At 39.0% G+C, this 22,051-nt stretch overlaps 1 protein-coding gene across 1 annotated transcript in view; it reads left to right on the top strand.

Moving 5' to 3' along the window:
• The first annotated feature begins 1,748 nt into the window (after window positions 1–1,748).
• Window positions 1,749–22,051, top strand: part of asic1b (acid-sensing (proton-gated) ion channel 1b) — a 173,471-nt gene continuing 153,168 nt past the window's right edge. The window contains exons 1-2 of the mRNA XM_020629372.3: window positions 1,749–3,103; window positions 13,869–14,064. Coding sequence (XP_020485028.1) covers window positions 2,742–3,103; window positions 13,869–14,064 — 558 coding nt within the window. The 5' untranslated portion in view covers window positions 1,749–2,741. The remainder of the gene's footprint in view (window positions 3,104–13,868; window positions 14,065–22,051) is intronic.

Raw genomic sequence — 22,051 nt, 5'->3', positions numbered from 1 at the left:
GTGTGCACGCATGTATAAACATGGGTGAATGTGTATGTGCGGTACTGCATGTGTGTGCACTGCCTGCGAACTGATGCTTGCTCATATGCATGTTTGTTTGTATTTGTTTAACATATCACTGCTTTACAGAGGAAATGTACAACTCATCCCACAGATTTACAGTGTGTGTTTGGTTTCTGCCCGCAGTATAAACGGGTGTGTCATTAAAAATATTTATTCATACAAATGTTTGTCGGCAGTACCGATGACTAGACATCTGATAAGTTATGAACCGAATACTGCAACATTATTTCTTTGTGAACTTTAAAAACTTTGCTTCTCTTCTAATTTCTTTAACTAAATATGATATAAAATATCGGATGTTTTTGACATCTAACACCAAAGTAATGCTGTCTTTCAGTTACACTGCCTGGAAGCTGTTAGTTCTTCATGAGGACCTCTACCCCTCTTAATTTTGAGTGCTAAAGTAGCCTTCTGGGAGGCCTTTATTTAATTATCTCGTCTGTACACTAATGGGAATCTTCCACTTCAAGCGAGCCAATGGTCTCTTTGGTTGGTATCCTTTTTTGGTAAGCTATTAGGGAAAAAGTTAACTGTAACTCTTCTCCAATCTTTTCATTTTCACTGGATTAAGTGCAATTTCACTGACACAGTGGTTATTTCTTTGAATTTACAAAAAAGAAAGCCTGTATGTTGCTGAGATGCTAGCTTTTTAAACTTTTCGCATTTGAAAATTACACATAAACAGTCAGAAGCCAATTTTTAAAAAGTTCACCACCAGCAGTGAATAAAATTCATTTAAATGCTCCATGTCGCATGTAGGCAGACACATTTTTGATAACTGCTATATTAGAAAATTTTAAAACCTCATCTAACCTTCCTTGGCTACATGCTAATTAAACAGAAGCAGAAATTACAATAAATAAAAACACTGTACATGAAACACAGTCGGTATTCTAGATGAAAGTTTAGGAGGTATTATGTCAATCTGTAATGTGTAAACATGTCCCTCATCTGAATGTTTTATGGTATTATAGCTCAAAGTGTGAACACCTGCAGCTACAACACCGTCATTATTTTTTTGGGGCACATATTTTGTACTGTACATGTAGCCTAGTGATACATGCATTAAATGGCAACTGTGTAAAGATAAGTAAATGTTGTTTGTTGAACTTCCCTCTGTGAACACTTGAAGTTTGTTTTGTGAAAAGTTGTTAAATTGACTTTTGTTTCTCGAAGGAAAGTTATATTGTTTTGCCCTTCAGGGCCACCATACCACCCGGTAGCTGAAGCCTGATTCACACTTATCCTGACCGTCAGCGAACGCCTCGTTTTGGTGACACCTTAACTATTGTAATTGATTTGGCATTGACTTTAGCCTGCTTTGTTAGCAGATAAACCAGGTATGTTAACTCAATTCAACTTCCCTTTTGATAATGAGTTGACATTATGTCATAATGTTGCCCTTTAAAATGAAAACTTAAAAACTCCTAGCCGAAGAAAGTTCTGGAGGACTGCCAGTCTCACTCAGGTGTAAGGTGTTTGGACGGCGGTGAAGGTTTTGAGTCATCATGTCATATTGCAATAACTGAAATTGTCGGCTGAATACACTTAAACTGGATCACCTCTGGATAACGCCCAGGCTTTGCCGAAGTATCCCCTACGTTGGACTTCGTCACCCGGTGTAAAACACACCGTCCTATCGTTGCTCTCTCCTGTTTGGGGCGAATTTAATTGATCCGGGCAAAGCGCGACCGCCTCTGAGGTGGAATCCCTGAATCCACAACGCTGAGCACCTCGCGTGGTATATACCTCTTTAGCCCGGGCACTCATTATATTTTCTCATAACTCTCTTATTGAAGGATAAACCAGCTGTAATCTAAATGAAGCCGGAGTAATTATCCCTGCATTGTTGTGTGGGGGCAGCCCGGAGGAGGGGATGGATACAAGCGAGCGAGCGAGCAGAGGCGCACCGAGGCAGCTATACCTGACAGAGCCAGCTCCTCTGTGATGCAGCGGTTTACTATACGGCTGAGAAAACCCACGGACACACCGAGGACTGCTTTTTTAAAACGCTAACGAGCGACAAATCAGCTGCGATTTGTTATTCTGCACGTGCTGGGATTGCATATGATGAGCATGGAGAGCCATACAGGCAGTGCACTCTGCCTGCCGTGCACACACAGAGAGGATACAACACCGCTTTGATTTTCTCTGTCTTGATTTCGCTGCTTTCCGCGTTGATGTGATTTGTCCTCTTCTTCCTCTGAACTGGGATTCTCACATTGCCCTTTCCCTCTGCTAAGTGCGTTTTGTTTTGAACGAGAAAAGCCAAGCGTCAACTCGGTCATTAATACAGAAGAAGTGTGCGAGGAGAGGACAGCGTTGGCATCGCTCCATGCGCGCATCCACGCCGGGCTGTTTATTATTATGGAACTGTGACCCCCAGCAGAAGTACAACTTGTGCTTTCAACATCTTTACTTTCTTCACTGTTTCACATGTTAAGGACGGTGGTATTTTGAGGATATCTTGGTTAAAATGCGGTGTATATCGGGTTGTTTAGCCGGCTGTCAGTGACGCAACATCTCCCACAGACTGCATGAGGAATGTATGCGTAGAAGGGCGTGAACTTGCAGGCAGCAACCTCCTTACAATTAAAAAAAAAAAAAACCATCTTGTATATAAAGGCAGATTTTGAACCTGATACACTTCATTCAGCTTAACTCATCACGGAGACATAATGGATCTGAAAGCGGACTCGGAGGACATAGACTACAAGCAGCCGGCACCCATTGAAGTTTTTGCCAGCAGGTCCACGCTGCACGGCATCTCGCACATGTTCACTTATGAGCGAATGTGTATCAAGCGCAGCCTGTGGATTTTGTTCTTCCTAGGTTCCCTGGGTGTGCTGATGATGGTGTGTGTGGACAGGGTGCAGCTCTACTTCCAGTACCCGCATGTCACCAAGCTGGACGAGGTGGCGGCCCCTGAGATGGTGTTCCCCTCAGTCACCTTCTGCAACCTCAACTCCTTCCGCTTCAGCCGGGTGACACGCAACGACCTGTACCACGCTGGGGAGCTCCTTGCCCTGCTCAACGGCAGGTGTGTGTTTGTGTGATTCCCACTTACTTTACCTGTGCTTTAAAGTCTATACCTGTTGGCCAGAGGCAAGCATGCCCAGGGGTTTTATAGGAGACATTTACTGATTTTAGATTTCCACCTAACTTTTAACTGAGTTTTTTTTTTTCTATTCTTTGGCATAAACCAAACGATTATTCAACGCACACACACTCTGAATGATAAGGTTTTGCCTCAGGGAGACCCATCTGTGAGGATTTAGTAGTTGTTTATTCTGGAATTGATTCTGTCCACTGCACAACAGGAGATAACAGTCAGAAGATTTAAACATTTGGCTGAAACGGTACATTTTTAATGCGGGTACACATTCTGCTGCAGTTATCAGGAAATTGAACAATTAACTTTTCCAATAAAATTAATGAAGAGCCAGTAAATCACTTCATCCCTGAAACAACAGACTAAAGTCACCAACGTCCTTTAAATATTCTCAAAGGGAAAGTAGAGATAATACTCTACTTGTTAGGCCTCACAGTTAAAATTTACGCCGTTCTTAAGGACTTTAACGTCTATGAAATATCATTGTGGTTGTAGTGGCCTTGATTTCTGTTTTAATGTCTAAAATGTCGGGGGGGGGGTCATATAGGTCACTTGGAAGTGCAAAGCAATGTTTTAACGCCTGTCCCTCTGGTTGTTGCTGTAAGGCCGCTGGGACGTGATAAACGACATGGCCAAAGCATGCAAAACCTTTTTATGGCTCTCTGTGTATTTGACCCTGCTGACCTCCGCCTTAGGTTATTTAGAAAAAAAGGAGTAAAGAGAGAGCTGTTTTTTATTCAGTTTATTATTTAATAATGAAGTGACATTACTGTTCATGTCAGCTGAAATCCACACTTCACATAAGACACGGTATTTATGAAACCGTACACGACCACATGAAATATACCTTTAACATCAATCTTTTGAAACGTGTTGACACAGAGAAGGAGCACGTTTTATCTCGGATCATATGAATCCACCTTCCAGGTAACAGATAATGGATGGGCTGTTTCTAAGTGGTTAATATAAAATGATGGAGTAAATGCCCCTGGTGCAATTTTCTGCCTCATCATTTTACAGTTCATGTGATATGAATATCTCCGCATAAGTAGATGAGTAGATTTTTTTAAACTCAATGTTGGAAAACTGTCAAGGGATGCTTGTGTGGTTCACAACTGTGGTTTCCTCCCTTTACACTTGTTGCTTTCTGCTGTGCTTTGATCATTTTAGACTTTCGGCAGGCATGACAAGCTCACTGTTGAAACTTTTGACTTTAAATTTCTTTACTTTTTCTTGGCTGCCCATTTTATTCTGATCACGTTTACCATAGCGCTGAGGATAACGCTCCTTGGCACCGTAATCACCCACACAAACACAGGCACAGTTCACTGCAGATCTACTACATACAAACACATCTAAAGTACCATCTTGAACACATTAGTCACAAGTATATTTAGCATATTGATCCATGCAGCTCAGCGGCCAAAGGCACAGTCAAGGAGTACTTTGGCTGTACATGCTAGAAGGACATGAATTCAATTCTCTGCTTTCATACTGAATATCATTGCTCTGTGACCTCTACTGTATGTATGCATCCATATCACCGGTGATAACCTTACAAAAGGAGAGCAATAGACTCTACTGCTTGAGGCTGCAGCTCTAGTGCTATGTAGGGTATAGATTTCAAGCAGTGTGCATACGTCCTATGTGCATTTGTTTCTCTTGTGTTTGAACTCTCAAGATGTAATGGTAAACATTCAACACATTCAAAGCTTTTCCCCCTCTTTTTCATATCATAGCACAGCTTCAGAAAGAATTCCTGTAAGAAGTGGGAGCCACCCCTGAAAAACAATAAGGGCAAAGACTTAGAGGAAACCAGAAAATGAAAGTAGCGGCACTTGCTCCAAGTGACTTTGGAACAAGCTGATTTCAGATGGAGGGAGGGAACCGCAAGCAGAGGCAATTAACTTGCGTCTCGTAAGCTCTGTGATGAACAAGTCTTTATCCCTGTGTAATTAGGGCTGTTTGTTAGGCTACAGAGTTGTCTTGCTGATTAACACTCTCTCATCTTTCTCCCTGCTTCTTGCCCCCTCTTGTTCCATTTGGCCTTGAGGGGGAGATGTCCCCTAACTTTTTGCCAATTCAGACACTGGTCCAGTGTTAATCTTGAAGCCCCTGAAACCTAAATCCAGTACAACAGTATAATGATATAATTTATAGAGCCTAATGTAAACTAACTTTGTAAGCAACTCAAAAGTTATAGAAATAAATAGCATACATTTTACACTTTCTCATTTACATTTTTGTAAACTTTTCCGATGTCAGATATGAATTTGGATGATGGTTGGATATTTATTAAAAACATTTCCCATTTAATTCCATAAACCAATCAAAAATTGATGGTAGTTCTGTAATAATACGGCCCTAGCTAATGCTACAAAGCGCTCTTTTAGCATTGCACTTTTAATATTAGAACAAAAGGTGCGAACAATGGCAAACATTGAATGTGTGTGCTTACTGTTTACCTTGAGTAATATGGATAGCAAAGTATTTTGCGATTCCCCTTCAGTTACCTGTTACAACAAATAAGCTGGCAGGCCTTTTGCTTCCTTCTCTGAATCCAAATCAAAGGACACGAACAAATAAACCCAGGGAGATAGCTGCTATGCCTTAATAGTCTAGAGTCATAGCTGAAAGAACAAAATAAATTATTTTCAGTTAAGTCCTATTTGATTTTTGTGTTTTCACTCAAGCACAATATTCCTGAAAATGTCTGTAAATTGAGCCGCATGTAAATATAAACAGGACAACTTTTCCATCGACAACCCGATTTATTCCTGCCAGACCCCTGGTAAAATTTCTGCGTGACGTTGGAGTGAGCACATGTGTGCATGCAGCAGGAAATATTCAGGAAAATTCACTGCAAGTTTGCCTGGGTGATGACATTTATAGGACCTGTCACTTACGATCCGCCAGTTCATGAAACACAGCTGACAATTTCCCTCTGTTGGGGATATGTAAATAAGAAACTCTTAAGAGATTCAAGGGTCAGACTGTGCTTCCATTTCCCAGAAAATTTGTAGAGCGTATGTGTGAAAACAGCTGAAGATTTAAATTAATACTTTATAAGCTTACTTTAATAAAATAATGAATGCATAATTATATTCCAAACAAAATGTATTTGAAAGACGACAGGGAAAGCTTTACTTGCAGGTCTTACTCAGTCTCAAAGAAATAGAAAAGGACTGTGTGATAAGAACATTGGAGAAAAAAAAAAGAAACTGTGAACAACTTGAATCTGACTGAAACGTTTTCACCTTGTTAATTGGGTTTTCTATAGGCACTGCTTTCAAATTAAACTTTGATTTAGAACAAACGTTGGCGTACTAAGTCTCTTTATATCAGGCTGAGTTTTCCAAGAAATAGGTATAGAAGAAAATCTAAGTGTCATGTGGCTTTCAGTCTGTGTCCATCACTGTCTCAGGAGGAAGCAGCAGGCAATGTCTGCCCTTGCAGTGATGCTACTCTGTCTTAGATGCTGTGAAGTTTATAGCTGAACGTCGAGGAACTTTAACTAACTCCACTCCAGCAGTTCATATACCCCCCCCCCCAATCAATTACCTTCTCATTGGATTTTGCAGGTTGAAGTCACACTTAGCAGTGCAGAACATCACAAGTAAATTGCTTAATTTTATTTTTATTATGTCGCAAAGGCAATTACATGATAATTAACAAAAGAAAGGTCATTTTGGAAAAGATGTTGGTTATGTTGCTCAAAGTGCCGCATCAGTTCACAAAAGCCAGAGATGCGAGTCTTCTGCTTACACAGTTATTAAGCTTTCACATGTTTCCTGAGCTTGCAAACATGCTTTAAATTCACATAAGCGTTTTACAAAGTGCCACAAAATGTAATGCTCTATAACCTTGACTGTGTCATCCGTCTCAGCAGGTTCACAGGTTCTACTCAGGAATTGGCTTGTAAAAAAAAAGTGCATGGGAGAGGACAGAAAAGGGGCAGATCATCGAACAGTAAAGAAAAAAACAAAGGGCTATGTCTGAGGGTTTTTTATAGTTGCATTTATATAGTGAGGAGATTATTGCTGAGGAGACATTGGTAGTGAATTTGGCAATAGGTCAAGTTGTTTAAGGTCAAAAGGGATCCATTTTTGGTAAGATTATCTGAGTTATTACGGTACTTTAATTGGCTTCATCGATTTGTTGCGTGCGTGCGTGCGTGCGTGTGCTTTTCAATGAAATTGAGATTCGTTTTGGGTTGTTTTCACCTCTCTGTGGCTCTTGTTTGCATGTCTGTGATCTTGTCCAAAGTGGCATAATAACTGTCACAGGTGCACCATAATTAAGATGTGATTATCCAAACTCTGCTGCCAGGAATCATTACAGTTATTCATTTTCAAGGACACTGCACAAACAATCCCATCCTCATTAGAAGAGAAGTTCAATTAGCGCTAATTGGATAATTACCTGAGATTAGATCAAGATGTGTTCATTGTTGTGTCATGCAACATGTGGTATTAACGCCAACTAAACACAAATGGAGTATAAACTGCTTTGAGGAGTTTCTTTTTTCTGAAGTTACGACGTAGTGGGAGTAAAGTTGAGTGACCAGTCTCTCTGTCAGAGTCCACCCTAAAAACCCAGAGACCATATTTACTATCTCCTGTCCTGCGGTGGCAAAGTGATGCAGATGCCTCTTCATCCGTTTTAGTTCCCGCAACAAAATTAAAGTGCTTGTGGCCCATAATCCAATTTAGTCTCCCCCACCCTTATGCAGTGAGTTTGCTGTGATTGCTTTAGGGAGCAGTGGCAGGGCAATATTAAAAAATCTTCCCATATTATTGTGATTGTATGCGCCTCAGCTAAAGCCTCCTGACTCTGGGATCCGGGCACGGCGTCTTAAGTGCTCTCCTGGCAGCTTTGTGTTGCTTATAAGACAGAGGCGCACGATACAATTCAATTAAATTCAGACTTTGTCACAACAGGCTGTATCTTCTTATTACAATAAGGCATGGCGATGTTGTGAAGTAGTCCCAGTGTGGGCACTAGATTTGAGCTGTGCTTTTTATCAAAGATGTAGCTGTTTCAGTCTGTACCTGAACTGTGGTGTGATGTGATCTCTGATTCCTAAACCTCATTCCCAAGACATCAGATACCAAAGGCTTCATGACTGCATATCATTCATAAGCAAAGAGATACCCTTTTTAGCATCTGCATGAGATGCACTCAGCCCTTTAACAAACGCATATGTGAACTCATCAACTGCAGAAGCTCAGATCAACGGCTTCCTGGTGTAGACAAAAGATCGAGATTCTGGTGAAGAGTGATGGATTGGTCAGAATGTGCAGAAGTTTATCCCACATATCGGGGGTTTTGGGTCTGAGGAAATAAAAAAAATTTAAAAAAAAGATTTAGCCCATGCTGTGAATTTACCTCAAAATCTGACCAAGTAGATTTTGTGCCCAAACCTAAACAAACTGACCAGTTCATGTCAACCTCTTGTGAGAGGAAAACAAACATACACTAATTTGTGCATCTGTATGAGAGGATAAGTAGCTTTACAAACTGTGGTATTTGACAACCCAGGATGAATGGATTGGATTTTGGAGACACTATATGTACCTTTTTCAAAACTAACGATTTCACCACTGGTAGGCTATATCTAGTAGATCTATATGCTTATGTCACTACAATTACCGTCACTTTACTGAATGCGTCTGACTGATTTGGATTGAAGTTGATCAAAATGTAATGCCTTAGATATAACTTGAATTGACAATATAGATCCTTAAATTAAACACGAACCAACCAGAAATGTAATTCTGACTGTGAAATGAATGGTAAAAAAACACATTATGTTTATATTACCCTTTGTTGATATTACTATGCTACACACACTTAACTATACAGCAAATGAATATGCTTTGTTCCTGAAATATATGATGGGGAATGGGCTCCTGAATGAAATCATTTTAAACCTGTGTCTGTCTCTTTTCCCATTATCACATCTGGGAGAAATGTTTGCGCTAAATACAAAGGGGAGTCTTTGAGATTGAATTAAGCAAGTAACACTAAACACTTTGTATTCCTGAAGGATATAGGTCATTTCTTACAAAGCGTACTCTGTTTTCAGATGTTTAATAGAAGATCTGATCGAGCTGTGTTTTTGGGTTGATGACACTTTTTTTTCTGAGAACGCACGTCATTTTTAAAACCATGTAATTAATGCACTGAAGTCCGTCAGGTCACACATTTAATGTCAAATCTGTTCACACATTCACACGATAAGTTAAGCATTAACCCTACATAACCTTAATTTTGCTTTATTAAAAAAAGCCAGAGGCAAAAAAGAAAGGTAGCAACTAATAATGAGTAACCTCTCCTGGGATTATCATCTCTTTAATTTATGAGCAACGTGGTCATCTGCACTGTCCTGTAATCATCAGCATGCTATGCCTAGTATCAACTACTCATGCTTCTTCTTCTTTATTAAAAAGATTAATAAAAACGAAGACAGCTGTGGCCGCAAAGACTAGAACGAAGATGCACTACAAGTTACAATGATGATAAGAAACAGCTAACTCCCTGACTCAGTAGGTGTGGAAACACAAGTTTTACCATTTAAAATTCATGATTATTACAAGTAAAAATCCCTTTAAGAAAAAGATGTGAGTACTGACAGTGCAGTATAAAAAAGAAGAGAGATGGAGAAGGGAAACAGCGTTTTGGATATCATGAAAGAAAGGACATTTATTTTACATATTGGCCCAGTAATGTCTATGTTAACTTCAGGTTACATTACCTTTTCCCATCAGGACCTGCAGCTTGTCTCCTAAAAGATGTAGGTACAAACAAACAAACACCTGAAGCAGGACATGACTCTCTGAGGACTGTCTGACTTTCAGAACCGTCATTCTGTGTTGCCTCTAAAAAAAAAAGAAAAACACAAAATGTTCTATTTGGCTTTACGCCACATTGCGAGTAAATATTTATACAATAATAATCAAATCAACAGACACTGATGTGCACGCACACAGAAAAGCCAACCATGTGCACCTGTTTACTTTCAGTTCTACAGAACACAGTCTGTGATCCGTACGGACCAAGTCTTTATGGTTGGGAATGCACATGATCTGGATAAACAATCGGTTTGACATTTCTCCATTAACTGTCACAGTGTTTGAATTGATCAACAATCAGTAACTTAACATTTGTAAAGTTATCCCACAGCCTGCTGTAGTCTGTGAACTTATCAACACAGACCTTGTTATACAGCACTGTGTTGTATCCAACACTGAAGATATAGTGCTTGCTAAAATCATGCTCCCCGTTTCACTTACAACACAAACCACTGCAGCGGACAGTGATAACACATCTGCTAGATGAATAGAGCTGGGTAGTGTCCACAACCTCACAATTCAATTCAATTTCAATTATTTGGGTCATGATTCGATATCAATTCGATTCGATCAATATGCTTTGATATCGATTTAATAATACATACAAATGACAGGAATACCCAGATATCTCATCACAGTACCTTCCGATATTTGTTAAATAATTGTGTGCATTGTTTATATACATTTAGAACAAACTGACTCAAAAATATATTTTATGCTTGCATTATTCTTTAACAAACAAATAATAAAACATTAAAGTACAGTATGATCTAAAGTGCAAATTTGTGCCTGACCTGAATTCATAGAGCCCCCAGTGGAAAGGGGCGTCATTACAACGAAAAAAAAAAATCAGGATTTCCCTGAATGGATATTGAATTGGGGATATAATAATTGCAATGCATTGATGAATCGATATTTTTAAGCAGCCCTATAAATGAATTATCTGCTTTTGTACACTGTCATAGCTAAATCGAGAAAAAAATTTGTTTTTGGTAAATTTATTCTTATTTATTATTCACAGATTTTGTTTAGTTTTGTGATGTTGTAATGTAGGGACGGTTCCAGAGGGTAACAGGGGTGGACTGGGCACTTCTATATTTAAAAAAAAAAAATAGCAAGTATATTATTTGTATCATTTCTCAATTATCCTGACCTGACTTGACCTAAATCCGTGACCTGATCCAACAAAACGTAATGCCTTAGTAACTCATAGTAACACATTAAAACTCAATACAATGGTTACCATGGGTCAATTTAAAAACCTGATCACAATTCACTGTACTCATGAGTGTAAATGTTATTACCGGTTACTGTAGTTGCCTGCTTGCTGCTTATTCTTTTGGTCTTATAATCTATGTATTTTGTCTTTGTTGTTTTTTTGTCCCTTATTCGTTTTAATTGTACTCTTGACATCATTGTAAATGAAGGTAAAATTAAAATTAATGAAGTGAGACAAATATATGTAAATCAAAAACACAATTTATTTTTCAAACTGACTTCAACCCGACTGTTTCCTGCTGTACCCCTTGTAAAATTTCCAGGTGAGCCAATGTATGATTGAACAGGTACAAATCAGAAAAATCAACCATGGGGGAATTGGAGGGCGTGATGATGTTTATATTGCGAGTCATTGTCAGTGAACAAATAGTACAATCGTCCTGCACAAAATAAAACAGCTTCATACTCATTTCTGCATGCTAATATGTTCTCTGCTCTTTATTTCATACTGTGGTTACCACAACCACAGGGTCCTTTTAACGTCATGTCCTGGATCATGCATTTACAATATGTAACATTCAGTGTTAATGATTGTCCCAGACTTCACAGCTCTGCCAGCTCCATCTTTAACCCCTCTTCCACAATAAAGTGTGATGGATTCCCTCTCATCAACGTTATGAGTTCAGCAGAGAGAAACAGTCATTTCGAATCACAGCATATGCTGTCTCACATGGTGAATATTTTATTTCATTCTGTTTGTAGCAGGTAAACAACAGTGGAGCTGCAGCTGAACATATTACATTTCTTGTAATTTGGTTGGGACACAAGTTGAAAACACACTGCCGGTTGAATATTAAGGCTGTGCCCACAAAAGACATAATATTTCATTTTTTATTCATGCATCAACTTACATTATTCCCATCATCAAGGGACAAAATCTTGTTCATGAGACAAAGACAAAGCTTGACCTTGTGGAATTAAGAAAAATCCATTCAGATTTACCACCAATAATGGTTTGAAATAGTGCCCATGTCCATGAAAAATAACAGGGCTGTCAAGCGTCCACAAAGTCATCTAAAGATTTATTGTCAGAGGAGAAGGGTATGCCTTTGTCTCTCTCTGTCTCTCGTGTGTTTTCAGTTCTAATTCTGGTGACTACAGCTTTGGAAATGAGTTATTCATGCTTGCACATTTAAATTGAGCTGCTCGAAATTATTACAGTAACACAATACACCAAAGTTATTATACGACGGCTGCTGCCCTCTCACATTACACACTAAATTCAATTCTTCTCTCCTGTCCTTTCGACTTGTACACTCATTTGGAAGACAGAGTAAGAATAACAACTTTGTCTTTCTATTAATTCCAAACAAAATTCAAAAACCATCATACCCTTCTTTCTGTGTGTCAAAACAAATGATTCTCATAAGTGTCTGTCAGTAATGCTTAATCTTAGCACTCCATAATTTGGAAGCTTGTTCCACTGATGGCCCATCGCTCAGCAGGGGTCATCAATGGGCCGTCTTTTTCTCTGAGCGAGGCCATGCTAGTTAATTGAGGTTAATTTGTATCTGTGAGTGGCTGTGAGCAGGTGCTGGAGCTTGATGGTGGTTGTCAGGCAGAGGCATTTCATAAATGATGTTCCCAGTGTTTTGTTTCTGAGAATTGCGTTTGTAAATGAGTGTCAGCTTGGTGTGTGTTGGTACATGCAAATTACTCTCACTTTGTTACATTTTTGTGTCGAGGAAAGAGTTTGTGTGTATGCTTCCCTACATGATACTGCTAATTTTCCACTTGAAATAAATTGCAGCAGATGCTTTGTGAAGTGGATTGGATTTCAAACGCTAGATAGTCTGTGTTGTATTTTGTAGGATTTTCAACCTGCACCATACACATTGTTATGCTTACAACATTAAAACGCTCTGCCAAAAACACTTAATCCTAATTATTTGGCAGAACAATTACCATGATTGTGTGGAGAGAAATAGTCGCATTCTTTAGATAATAAGCATTTCTTCCCACTCTGCATCACCCATGATAATACCTGCGGGTGCCACAGCTTGGGAGCCAGTTGGATCTATCACACGAATACAATTGTTAGACCTGGCTAACTGCAGGTTTTTCGAGAGTTGGCATTAGCATTAGTACCTCTAGTTCATTTAGAGGGCGAATATGCTCTTAAGGCTGGATCATTATTAATGTCTTACAAGTTAATCCCTATTGTCCTGCCAAAAAAAAGCTTGTCTGCATGCCAGACTCTGTTAAATGCACATTTTAAAATAGGACTGAGGTACAGCTGAAGTTGTGTCTTGCTCTATGGATTAAGGAAAACCCTTTAAGTAATTCTATTTTTTTAATCTTAATGGTTTGATTGTTTGTTTCTAAAATGAGTCATGAAAAACAAAAGGCTGAGAATGATATTCATTATCCTTTTTTTGCTAATTATGTTTGAGTACACCATTTTAAAAGAAAACAATTGCACAATTATACCCATTTATACTTAAAGTTGCACTAAGTGCTGTTATGTTTTATCCTTAAATAAATTGATTAACTGACAAGTTTAGTTGAGAAAATGTGTTCTCATGTCCAGAGTAACTAAGTCCAGAACTTTTTTTGTCCAGATACGAGATCCGAGACCCACACATGGTGGAGGAAAATGTCATGCAGATCCTAAAGGAGAGGGCCGACTTTGACAGCTACAAGCCCCGCCCCTTCAACATGCGCGAATTCTACGACCGTACGGGCCATGACATCAAGGACATGCTGCTGTCCTGCTACTACCGAGGCATGGAGTGCAGTGCTGAAGACTTCAAAGTGGTGAGTCAGGCGTGTTAATAGTTAAACATCCTCTGCAGAGCCAGCTGAGGCTCTGCCAAGAAGAGGGTCAGCAGAGCATATTTGTATTACAAGGTCAGCCCTAATATAGTTTATTATAACATCTATATAATATGACCTCTGTTGAGAAATCATCGCTGAAGTTTGCTTTTGAGAAATTAAATGTTGTATATATGTGGTGGTGAAATGAATGGACAGATTTTTGTTCACACTTCAACCTGAGGGTGCTCCTGCAGTCCAGATCCGTCCGTTTCCCCTCAGGGTGGCACTGAGAACTGTTGTGTACACTGTCGCTGACTCCCAGGCCAAGGGCTGCAGAGAGTACATCTGTAATGCTGAAACAGACCATGTCCAGATCTGCCACAAGACACTGCATGCTGTATGGTTGTTTACTGTCTCAGACAGCTTGAGAAATGCTCTCATAAAAGGTTGATACTTGGACATTTACTGAACCCTGGGTCAGTGCCATAACACTTGCTTTATGAGTAGGAAGTCAAAATTGTGTCCATCTTGGACATTTTCTTGGTGTGTTTGTTTTTCTCATCAATTGGATGGGTACAGACATCCAGTTATTACCTGGAACTTGTGTGACCTTTATATCTGCTGTGCAGTGTCTGGAGTCATCACACACACTGAAGTGTTTGGATCACACAGGGTTTGCCTTTTCCTTATATTGCAGCTACTACTAACAGCTGCAACAGTTTGGTTGTCATTGGTTACAGGTAATTTTTCATGTTTAACATGTCTGTCTACCAGATTTTTATTATATACGTATTTTGCTGACACGTACAAATTAACAAAGAGATTAGTTGCTTGTGAGTACTGCTGAAAAAAACCCCAAGATATCTAGCAATTCTTTCTCCATGTATTGTTTGACTTTCTTCACAATCAAACTTTGTCTGCAGTTTGTTTCTTGGCAGGAGGCATACAGTATGTTTATCAGAGCCTGTCTGCTGGCAACCGCTGCTTACTGCTGCTGAAAATAGGCTTTACAGGTGTGGTGACTCTCAAGGATACTGTAAATGTTTTTGCTGTCACACAATTTAAGGAAACTGAGCTTCAGAAATGAATCATGGCTCTATAGACTCAGGTTAACAATATGTTTCATCTTTTTTCCTTTTTCATTTTCTAAATTAGTAAGGCAGCTATTATAACATTACTGACGCAGTCGGGAAGCTTGTTTACATTTTTGTGTAAGTAGTTTATCTGAAGTGATTCAGTAATATTTCTTGATGGGCCCTCTTGTTTTTAGAAGTGATAACCAAATAAAATTGATTGACATTTGTTGTTGCTTTTAAACAAGTCCTATACAATACAAATATCAAAAAATACTCTTCAAGGTCTTGTGAGGAAGTTTAGGTTTGTGTCGATTTTAGCGATCCCTGTGGACAAAGTGGAGTGTCTCATTTGCTTTGACAAAAATCTTATAATGCTTTCTTTTATAACATGTATCAATCTTTGCTGTGGAAAATGTTTAAAAAAAAGGCTGTTCCAGCAGTGCATGGCTAAAACCTTCTGACACCTACACACCTACCAGTGGTTTCAGGCATTAAAAAATGACGGTATAGTAATAATCATTCTTCTGGCTAATGGTGTCTTTTGTTTCAGTAAGTCATAAAGAGACATAAATATTCATTTTAGTCTTTTTTTTATAAAAACCTTTAAAGTCCTAAAATGATGCTGAAAAATTATTTTGAGGAAACGGTTGCTTTTAAAAGAAATCCAGTATTAATTTCTTCTATTATTTAAAAGACATCAACCGCTTCTTTTTTATGAGGATGGATCAAAAGAAAAAATGGGCTCACAATCAAGTTGGACACCGTTGCAACCATTGGCATCCTGCTGTGAGAGAGGAAGCTAATCCATTCAGAGAGACTATCCAACAGATGCTCACTCCAGAGCAGGCGGCAAGTGATGATCGCACGGTATTGATAAGGACGATGCTGCTGGGGATTTTTGGAGTAAAAAGGACCTTGTACACATTTTTTGAAAGTATCATTAATAATCCAGTCACCATAGATCACTGAATATTGCCTCTTGTGTGCATTTATAGGCAGATATTTTTACTGAGATATTGCTAGATTCTGAACCAACTCAGGGAGGCTCCTCCACACTCAGAAGTAATTTGTAAAAGAAGAAATCTGGCCTCTGCTGTCCGTGAGATAACATGGTCCTGCTCTTTAGAGAAGGAAACGTCACTCCTAGCAGCTTGCATAAACCTTTTCAAGTTCAGTAAAGTTATCTACAAAAATCCCATCTTCATACTTTTTGATCAATCCTCCAATAAATGGACATCCTTGAAGAAAAGAGTCGTTGCTTACATTTAATCTCTCCATTTCACTATTGCTCATGAACATTAGTTTGCTGCTGATGCTGAACCGATATGTCAAACTTTTTCCTTTTTGTAAGTCTAAGCCTATTTCTGTTTGGAGAGAGATGCTAAACTGGAGTACATTCCTTGTATGAGCATATACACATGGCTTCTAAAGCTTATTCTGATCTTGATGCTGCAGGACAGGTGTGCGTCAGATGACAAGAAAACGTCCTCTTCTTCTTTCAGACCAGTGTGCAAGTTTGATCCGTACCAGTCATGCCTGTGGGTAGAGAGTGTATCTGAAAGATCGCAATAAAAGGCATATTAAATCCGGCCCCATGTTTCATTCTCATACCTTGTGTCCTTCAGTGGTCCTTTGAGGTAGAATATCTCATGCTCTGAGCAATTTTTTTTCTCTCCCCTCTCCTGCAAAATCATTTTGCACAGCAATGACTGCGACACGGCCCACATGGTGCAGCCCCGTTAATGTGCTGATGTGTCCACATTTACTGTAGTTAGTTGTGCTTATGGCAGATGGTGCTTCGCAGGTCTCGGCTGTATTAGTACAGTAGTGGACCTGGATAGAACAAGTCAGCAGAGAGCACTAATGGTGTGGAGAAACTCATCAGAGCGATAGAAAGAGAAAAAGTAGCATGAACACTTCCACCAGCCTCTCTGCTTCCAAAGCCCAGAGCATGGACACAGTGAAAGTGTGATTAACACTGTCGGCAGTTTCTGCTTGTTTACTCCAAGCATCAGCAGCGTGCCTCTCGTGCTGCTCCCTGGCTGCGGTGGATCGCCAGAAACAAATGGTCTCAGCTACATATTGCATCAGGGAGTCGGGTTGCTGCTCATCTTTTCATCAGTGCTCTGATAGAGGTGGAAATAAAACAGTCAGCGCACAGCGATGGTTACATTTAGTGCAGGAGGTCTCAGATGGGATGGTGAGAATCCGCTGGGTTACATACATTCTGATGGATGAACACATTTGGATGCCTCACTGCTTCTGCGATGTCAGAATTGATTTCACATATAGTTAGGTCCGTGTTCAGGTATTTTCAAATATGATGTTCAGTATGTCCTTGTTAAAGGGCAATGTTGTCATGAATTAATGATGACTGTTCCAATACACAACAGGACATGTTAACTACCATGTATTTGATTTTCAGTCATTATTGCTGAAAACTTAACTGTTTGTGTGTCTCTATCTCTGACCACCTCAATCAAAATCATTATTTACCTTCTTTCTCTTTTGAATTACTTTTTACTAATTAGGACGGCAAACGGTTTGACTTACTTTTTTTTTTGTAGCTCAGCTGATATTAAAGAACAGCTGGATAGAAAAATTACCCTCAATTAATATTAATAGGTAGCCCACAGCTTCTGATCCACAGCTGCAGGAGATAATGAAAAACACAAAACAAGTGAGTGATATACAAAGAACTGAATTTGAATTTTATGACCTTGTGTCTAATTAAAGAGACATGTGGATATACATGGAGAAATCGTAAATCTACAGAATCTGATTAAGTAGAAAATGATTGTACACAAGGTCTATCTTTGTTCATCCCTTAGGAATCCTCTGCAGATCACATGTTGATATGTGGTTGATGTCAACACTACTCAAGTTATTTCATTTTGAACACTTCAAGACACCCACGTATAATCACCAGGGAAAACTCTGAGTGACTTATAACTTCACATAACTTAAAACTGAAGCCAAGGGGGGTTGGCAGAGAGCGTTAGGGAGAGAGAGAGACGGCAAATGATAAATGTAAAAAGAAGAAATATAGACGGAGAGAAACAGAGACTGAAACTCAGGGACAACAAAGTCTTTGGGATGAAACTGAACATAATGGTCAAGTGCTGCAGCGGGGCACAGAGACGCACAAAAGCAGCTGCCACAGCTGAAGCAGCAATAGAAGTACTATCAGTAGACACACAGGTTTCTGCTCATTTAACCTCTCGGAAGCTGCTCCATATCTCCCCTCCCCAGCTGCCCAATTGTTTCCCCAAACATAATGAAGTGTGTCAGCTCAACAGGTCTCTTCTTTCCGTTCTCATACTTTTGCTCAAAACAAAATGTCAACTTCAATCCACATGCATAGGGAAATAAAAATGTCATAGGTCATTGGGGGTTTTTGGTCACTTTATCACTTTATCACTTTAAGAAGACCCAACAGCTGAATCCTAAAGCTGTCAGCAGCAGGTGTAGCCTTTGGTGAAAGGGCTTTTACTGTGTTTGTTCCATCATCTTGGTCTGAGCTGAGTCACCGTTAAAGTAGAGCATTTAGTTGGCTTGGAAGATTTTAAAACCAGGATAAAGGAACATTTCAACCACTGTATGCACATGGTTCTCTGCTTAACGCTTCTGATTTGTTGATTGATGTAATTTCAGTTTTATTGTCTGTCTTTAGTTCTCTGTGTGAAACTTTTATGCTGCTGTCTTGGCCAGGACAAATAAATCTTTTATCTCAAGGAGAATATGTTCCTGGTAAAAAAAAAAAAAGTTAAATAAAAAAGTATATCTTAAAACTTAAATTGATGAAAAAACCTGGGGATTAAACTGACTTGAATATATTTTGAAATGATTGGAAAACTTGATGTGTAACAAATCACATTTATATTCACATTTGTTTGATAAATAAGTGCAATCTATATATATTTTGTGATTTATTTAATATGTTAACAAATATAAATATTTTCTTTCTACCCCTCTTCTTGCACTGGGCTCTTTAGCTCAGCACAGTTCATAAATTGAATCTCTAAAAACAATCCAATCCCACAAAAGCTTCTTGAAAACACTGAAGTATTCTACTCTTACAGGGTCGAGTTATGGTGGTTTGTCCTGCAGATGACTTACTCAAGTTAATTATTCATAGTTTTGATTTGATGAAGTCTAAATTATTGCCATAAAAACACTTTTTTTTGTCTTTCAGTAGTTTCCATCAGCTCATTTAGTCTCCCTGTCAAGTTTTTGTCAAGCCATTCACCACCACCACCTCCACCTTTGTGTAACCTCGACTCTTGCGTAATTACCATGATCATTCTATTGAGCTGTTGGCTCCATTTCAGGGGTCCATCGGCTCTCAGAGTCCACCCTTGGTGGCAGAGTGAAGTGTCTCTAATGAGATGTGATCAATAGAGAAAGCTTTTCAAAGACACCTGCCCATGGATCACATTTCACAAACACTCTTTAGATCAACCTAAAGGAAAGGTTGGTCGTAGATATTATTATTTTTTCACATTTCTAAGTTAAGAATACACATTCCAATGCAAAAGTATTCCCTAAGTCAAGAAAAGAAGACTTTATTTGTGTGGTAATATTTGCCCTGAAAGTCCCTCTTCTGTGTTTACAGGGACTATATTTCTGTACTGAGCCATGGTGGAAGGATACTGGTACTGGTGTATTTAATCTTTGGGCCTGGGCCAGCTCGAGGCATCTTGACTTCTTAACTTAATGCTTGATGTAATCTAAGTAATTATAGTACAGCTATTAAATGTGATGAATGATAAGACCAGTATTATTCAGAAGTACCTACCATTTGAATACCCGAAATTCAAGTATGCTTTTATGTCTTTTATGCTGCTGTCTTGGCCCGGACTCTCTTGAAAAGGAGATCTTGTATCTCAATGAGAATATTTTCCCGGTAAAATAATAAATTCTCTGATTCCTCATCAACTGTTTTTTTTGACACAGCTCACCTTTGTTCCACCCTGTTTAACTCATCGCTATTCCAGTCTTATCCACAAGCTCAAAGCAGATGATTCTGCTGTTCTCATTGGCCGGACAATTCCCAGCCCTTTCCCTCTCGAGGATAAGTCAATCAATTTGCTATTACTGTAGAAGACATGGATCAATTATGTGGTTTCTGAGTAATGAATGCATCCTTAATGAAAAAAAGGCTTTCTCTTTGAATATACAGAGGTCAGTGGCTCTGCCTGACAAAGTCTTGTCTCTTATCATGTGGCAGGTCAAAGAATAGTAGATTTGGCTGAGCTATAGCACTCACAGACCTCATAGTTACAGAAGCCAGATGTTTTGATGAATTATTCTACAGTATTTAAACTTCTCTGCAGACAGCCTAATGTAGTTGGCCATGGTCATTTATCCGGGTACACTAAAGATCAGCCATATACATATGTATGTATTTCTATTCCTTTGTATGAGTAGGGTCCTATGATTTCCACAATGACTTTAGTATTTTTCCTACCATTTCAAGTACCTCTTACATATTGAAATGTTGAGGGAAGAATTTGAAGTACCGGTAACTGTCTGATTTTGAGTTGCTAACGTTGTTGGCTGTAATTCAGCTTATAAACTACCAGCTGCTGGTTTTAGAAAGTAAGCTTCAATTTGGTTCCAATTTCAATTCTGGTTAAATTGGCTCATTTAAAACGAGTGACTCACAAAAGAACAACAGACAATCCCTGACTGAGCAGCACAGCGGTCCCAACTCAAAATGCCTCTTCTCTCTGCAGTCAGCACTGGCCTTTTAAGCTCTGAGGCCAGGTGTGCCTCACTGTTCAATTAGTGGCTTCACCTGGGCTGGAGACAACAGGAAGTGGAGAAGGAACACACAGCACAGGGAAACACACCGTAACACCCCCACCCTTAAAACAATGAATAAATAATTTGTTATAAAAACACCATCAATTTCAAACTAATATGGCAAGTCACTCTAAAACATAACAATATTTATTCATTGAATTAAAGTGCATTGTGCAAATAAATAATTTACACATTAACATTACTAAATGGGTGTTACCTACCAAGGCTATTTATCTAAATTGCACTGATTTAAACACTACATCCACAGAATACAGCAAAACAACAAATATGCAATTAGCATACAAAGAACAAACATGGGACTATCAACTAAAAGGTGTTTAATGGGTCAATGTATGGTTTGCTGTTAGCCCCATAGGGCCGCCTTATGGTGGGGCGTAACAATAGCCAATGCTAATTTTTAATAAGGGGGGTATTATTTAAGTGTAACTTCTTGAGCACTCTTCTTGATAACGAATAATGTGGAATTTAATTCCTTGATATTCATTAAATTTTGAATATATTCATATTGAATTATTAAAACGTTTTCACCACACAACACTCTGACTCTGACGATTAAGAAGACAATTCACAAGAACTAAAATAGAACACATGATTTGGGAAAAAATATGTACTCTGGAAAATATTGAAAAAAAAAAAACTGAAAGATACGAGACCTCAAACAAAACTTGTTCTTCGCCCCCAAAAATATTTGACCCCTTTGTTGCATTTTTAATCAGTGAATGTTTTTGCAAAACAAGTTGTGTGATGTGTGAGGTGCAGATGTGGTGGACAAAAAAGTCAAAAGAGGAAGGAAACACAGATAAAAGCAAATTCAGCAGAGATCCCAGAATCCATTTAAACATGTGACCCCTTCACTGCTCCTACCCGAACTAAAATCTTTTTTAATAATAGGGTTGGGGGAGAAATACGCAGTCGGGGTGAGAGCGAGGGAAGAAATAGAAGGAGAGAAGTTACCCCTTACAGAATCAATTATAAACACTTTGGTTGAGATCAGAGGAGATGGATGCATGTGCAGGGCTTTAGAGAGAGAGAGAGAGAGAGAGAGAGAGAGAGAGAGAGAGAGAGAGAGAGAGAGAGAGAGA

This window comes from Labrus bergylta, chromosome 5 (genome assembly GCF_963930695.1).
Source record: "Labrus bergylta chromosome 5, fLabBer1.1, whole genome shotgun sequence".
Lineage (NCBI taxonomy): Eukaryota > Metazoa > Chordata > Actinopteri > Labriformes > Labridae > Labrus > Labrus bergylta.
The sequence above is the reverse complement of the archived record's forward strand: the minus strand, read 5'-3'. Positions and strand labels throughout refer to the sequence as shown.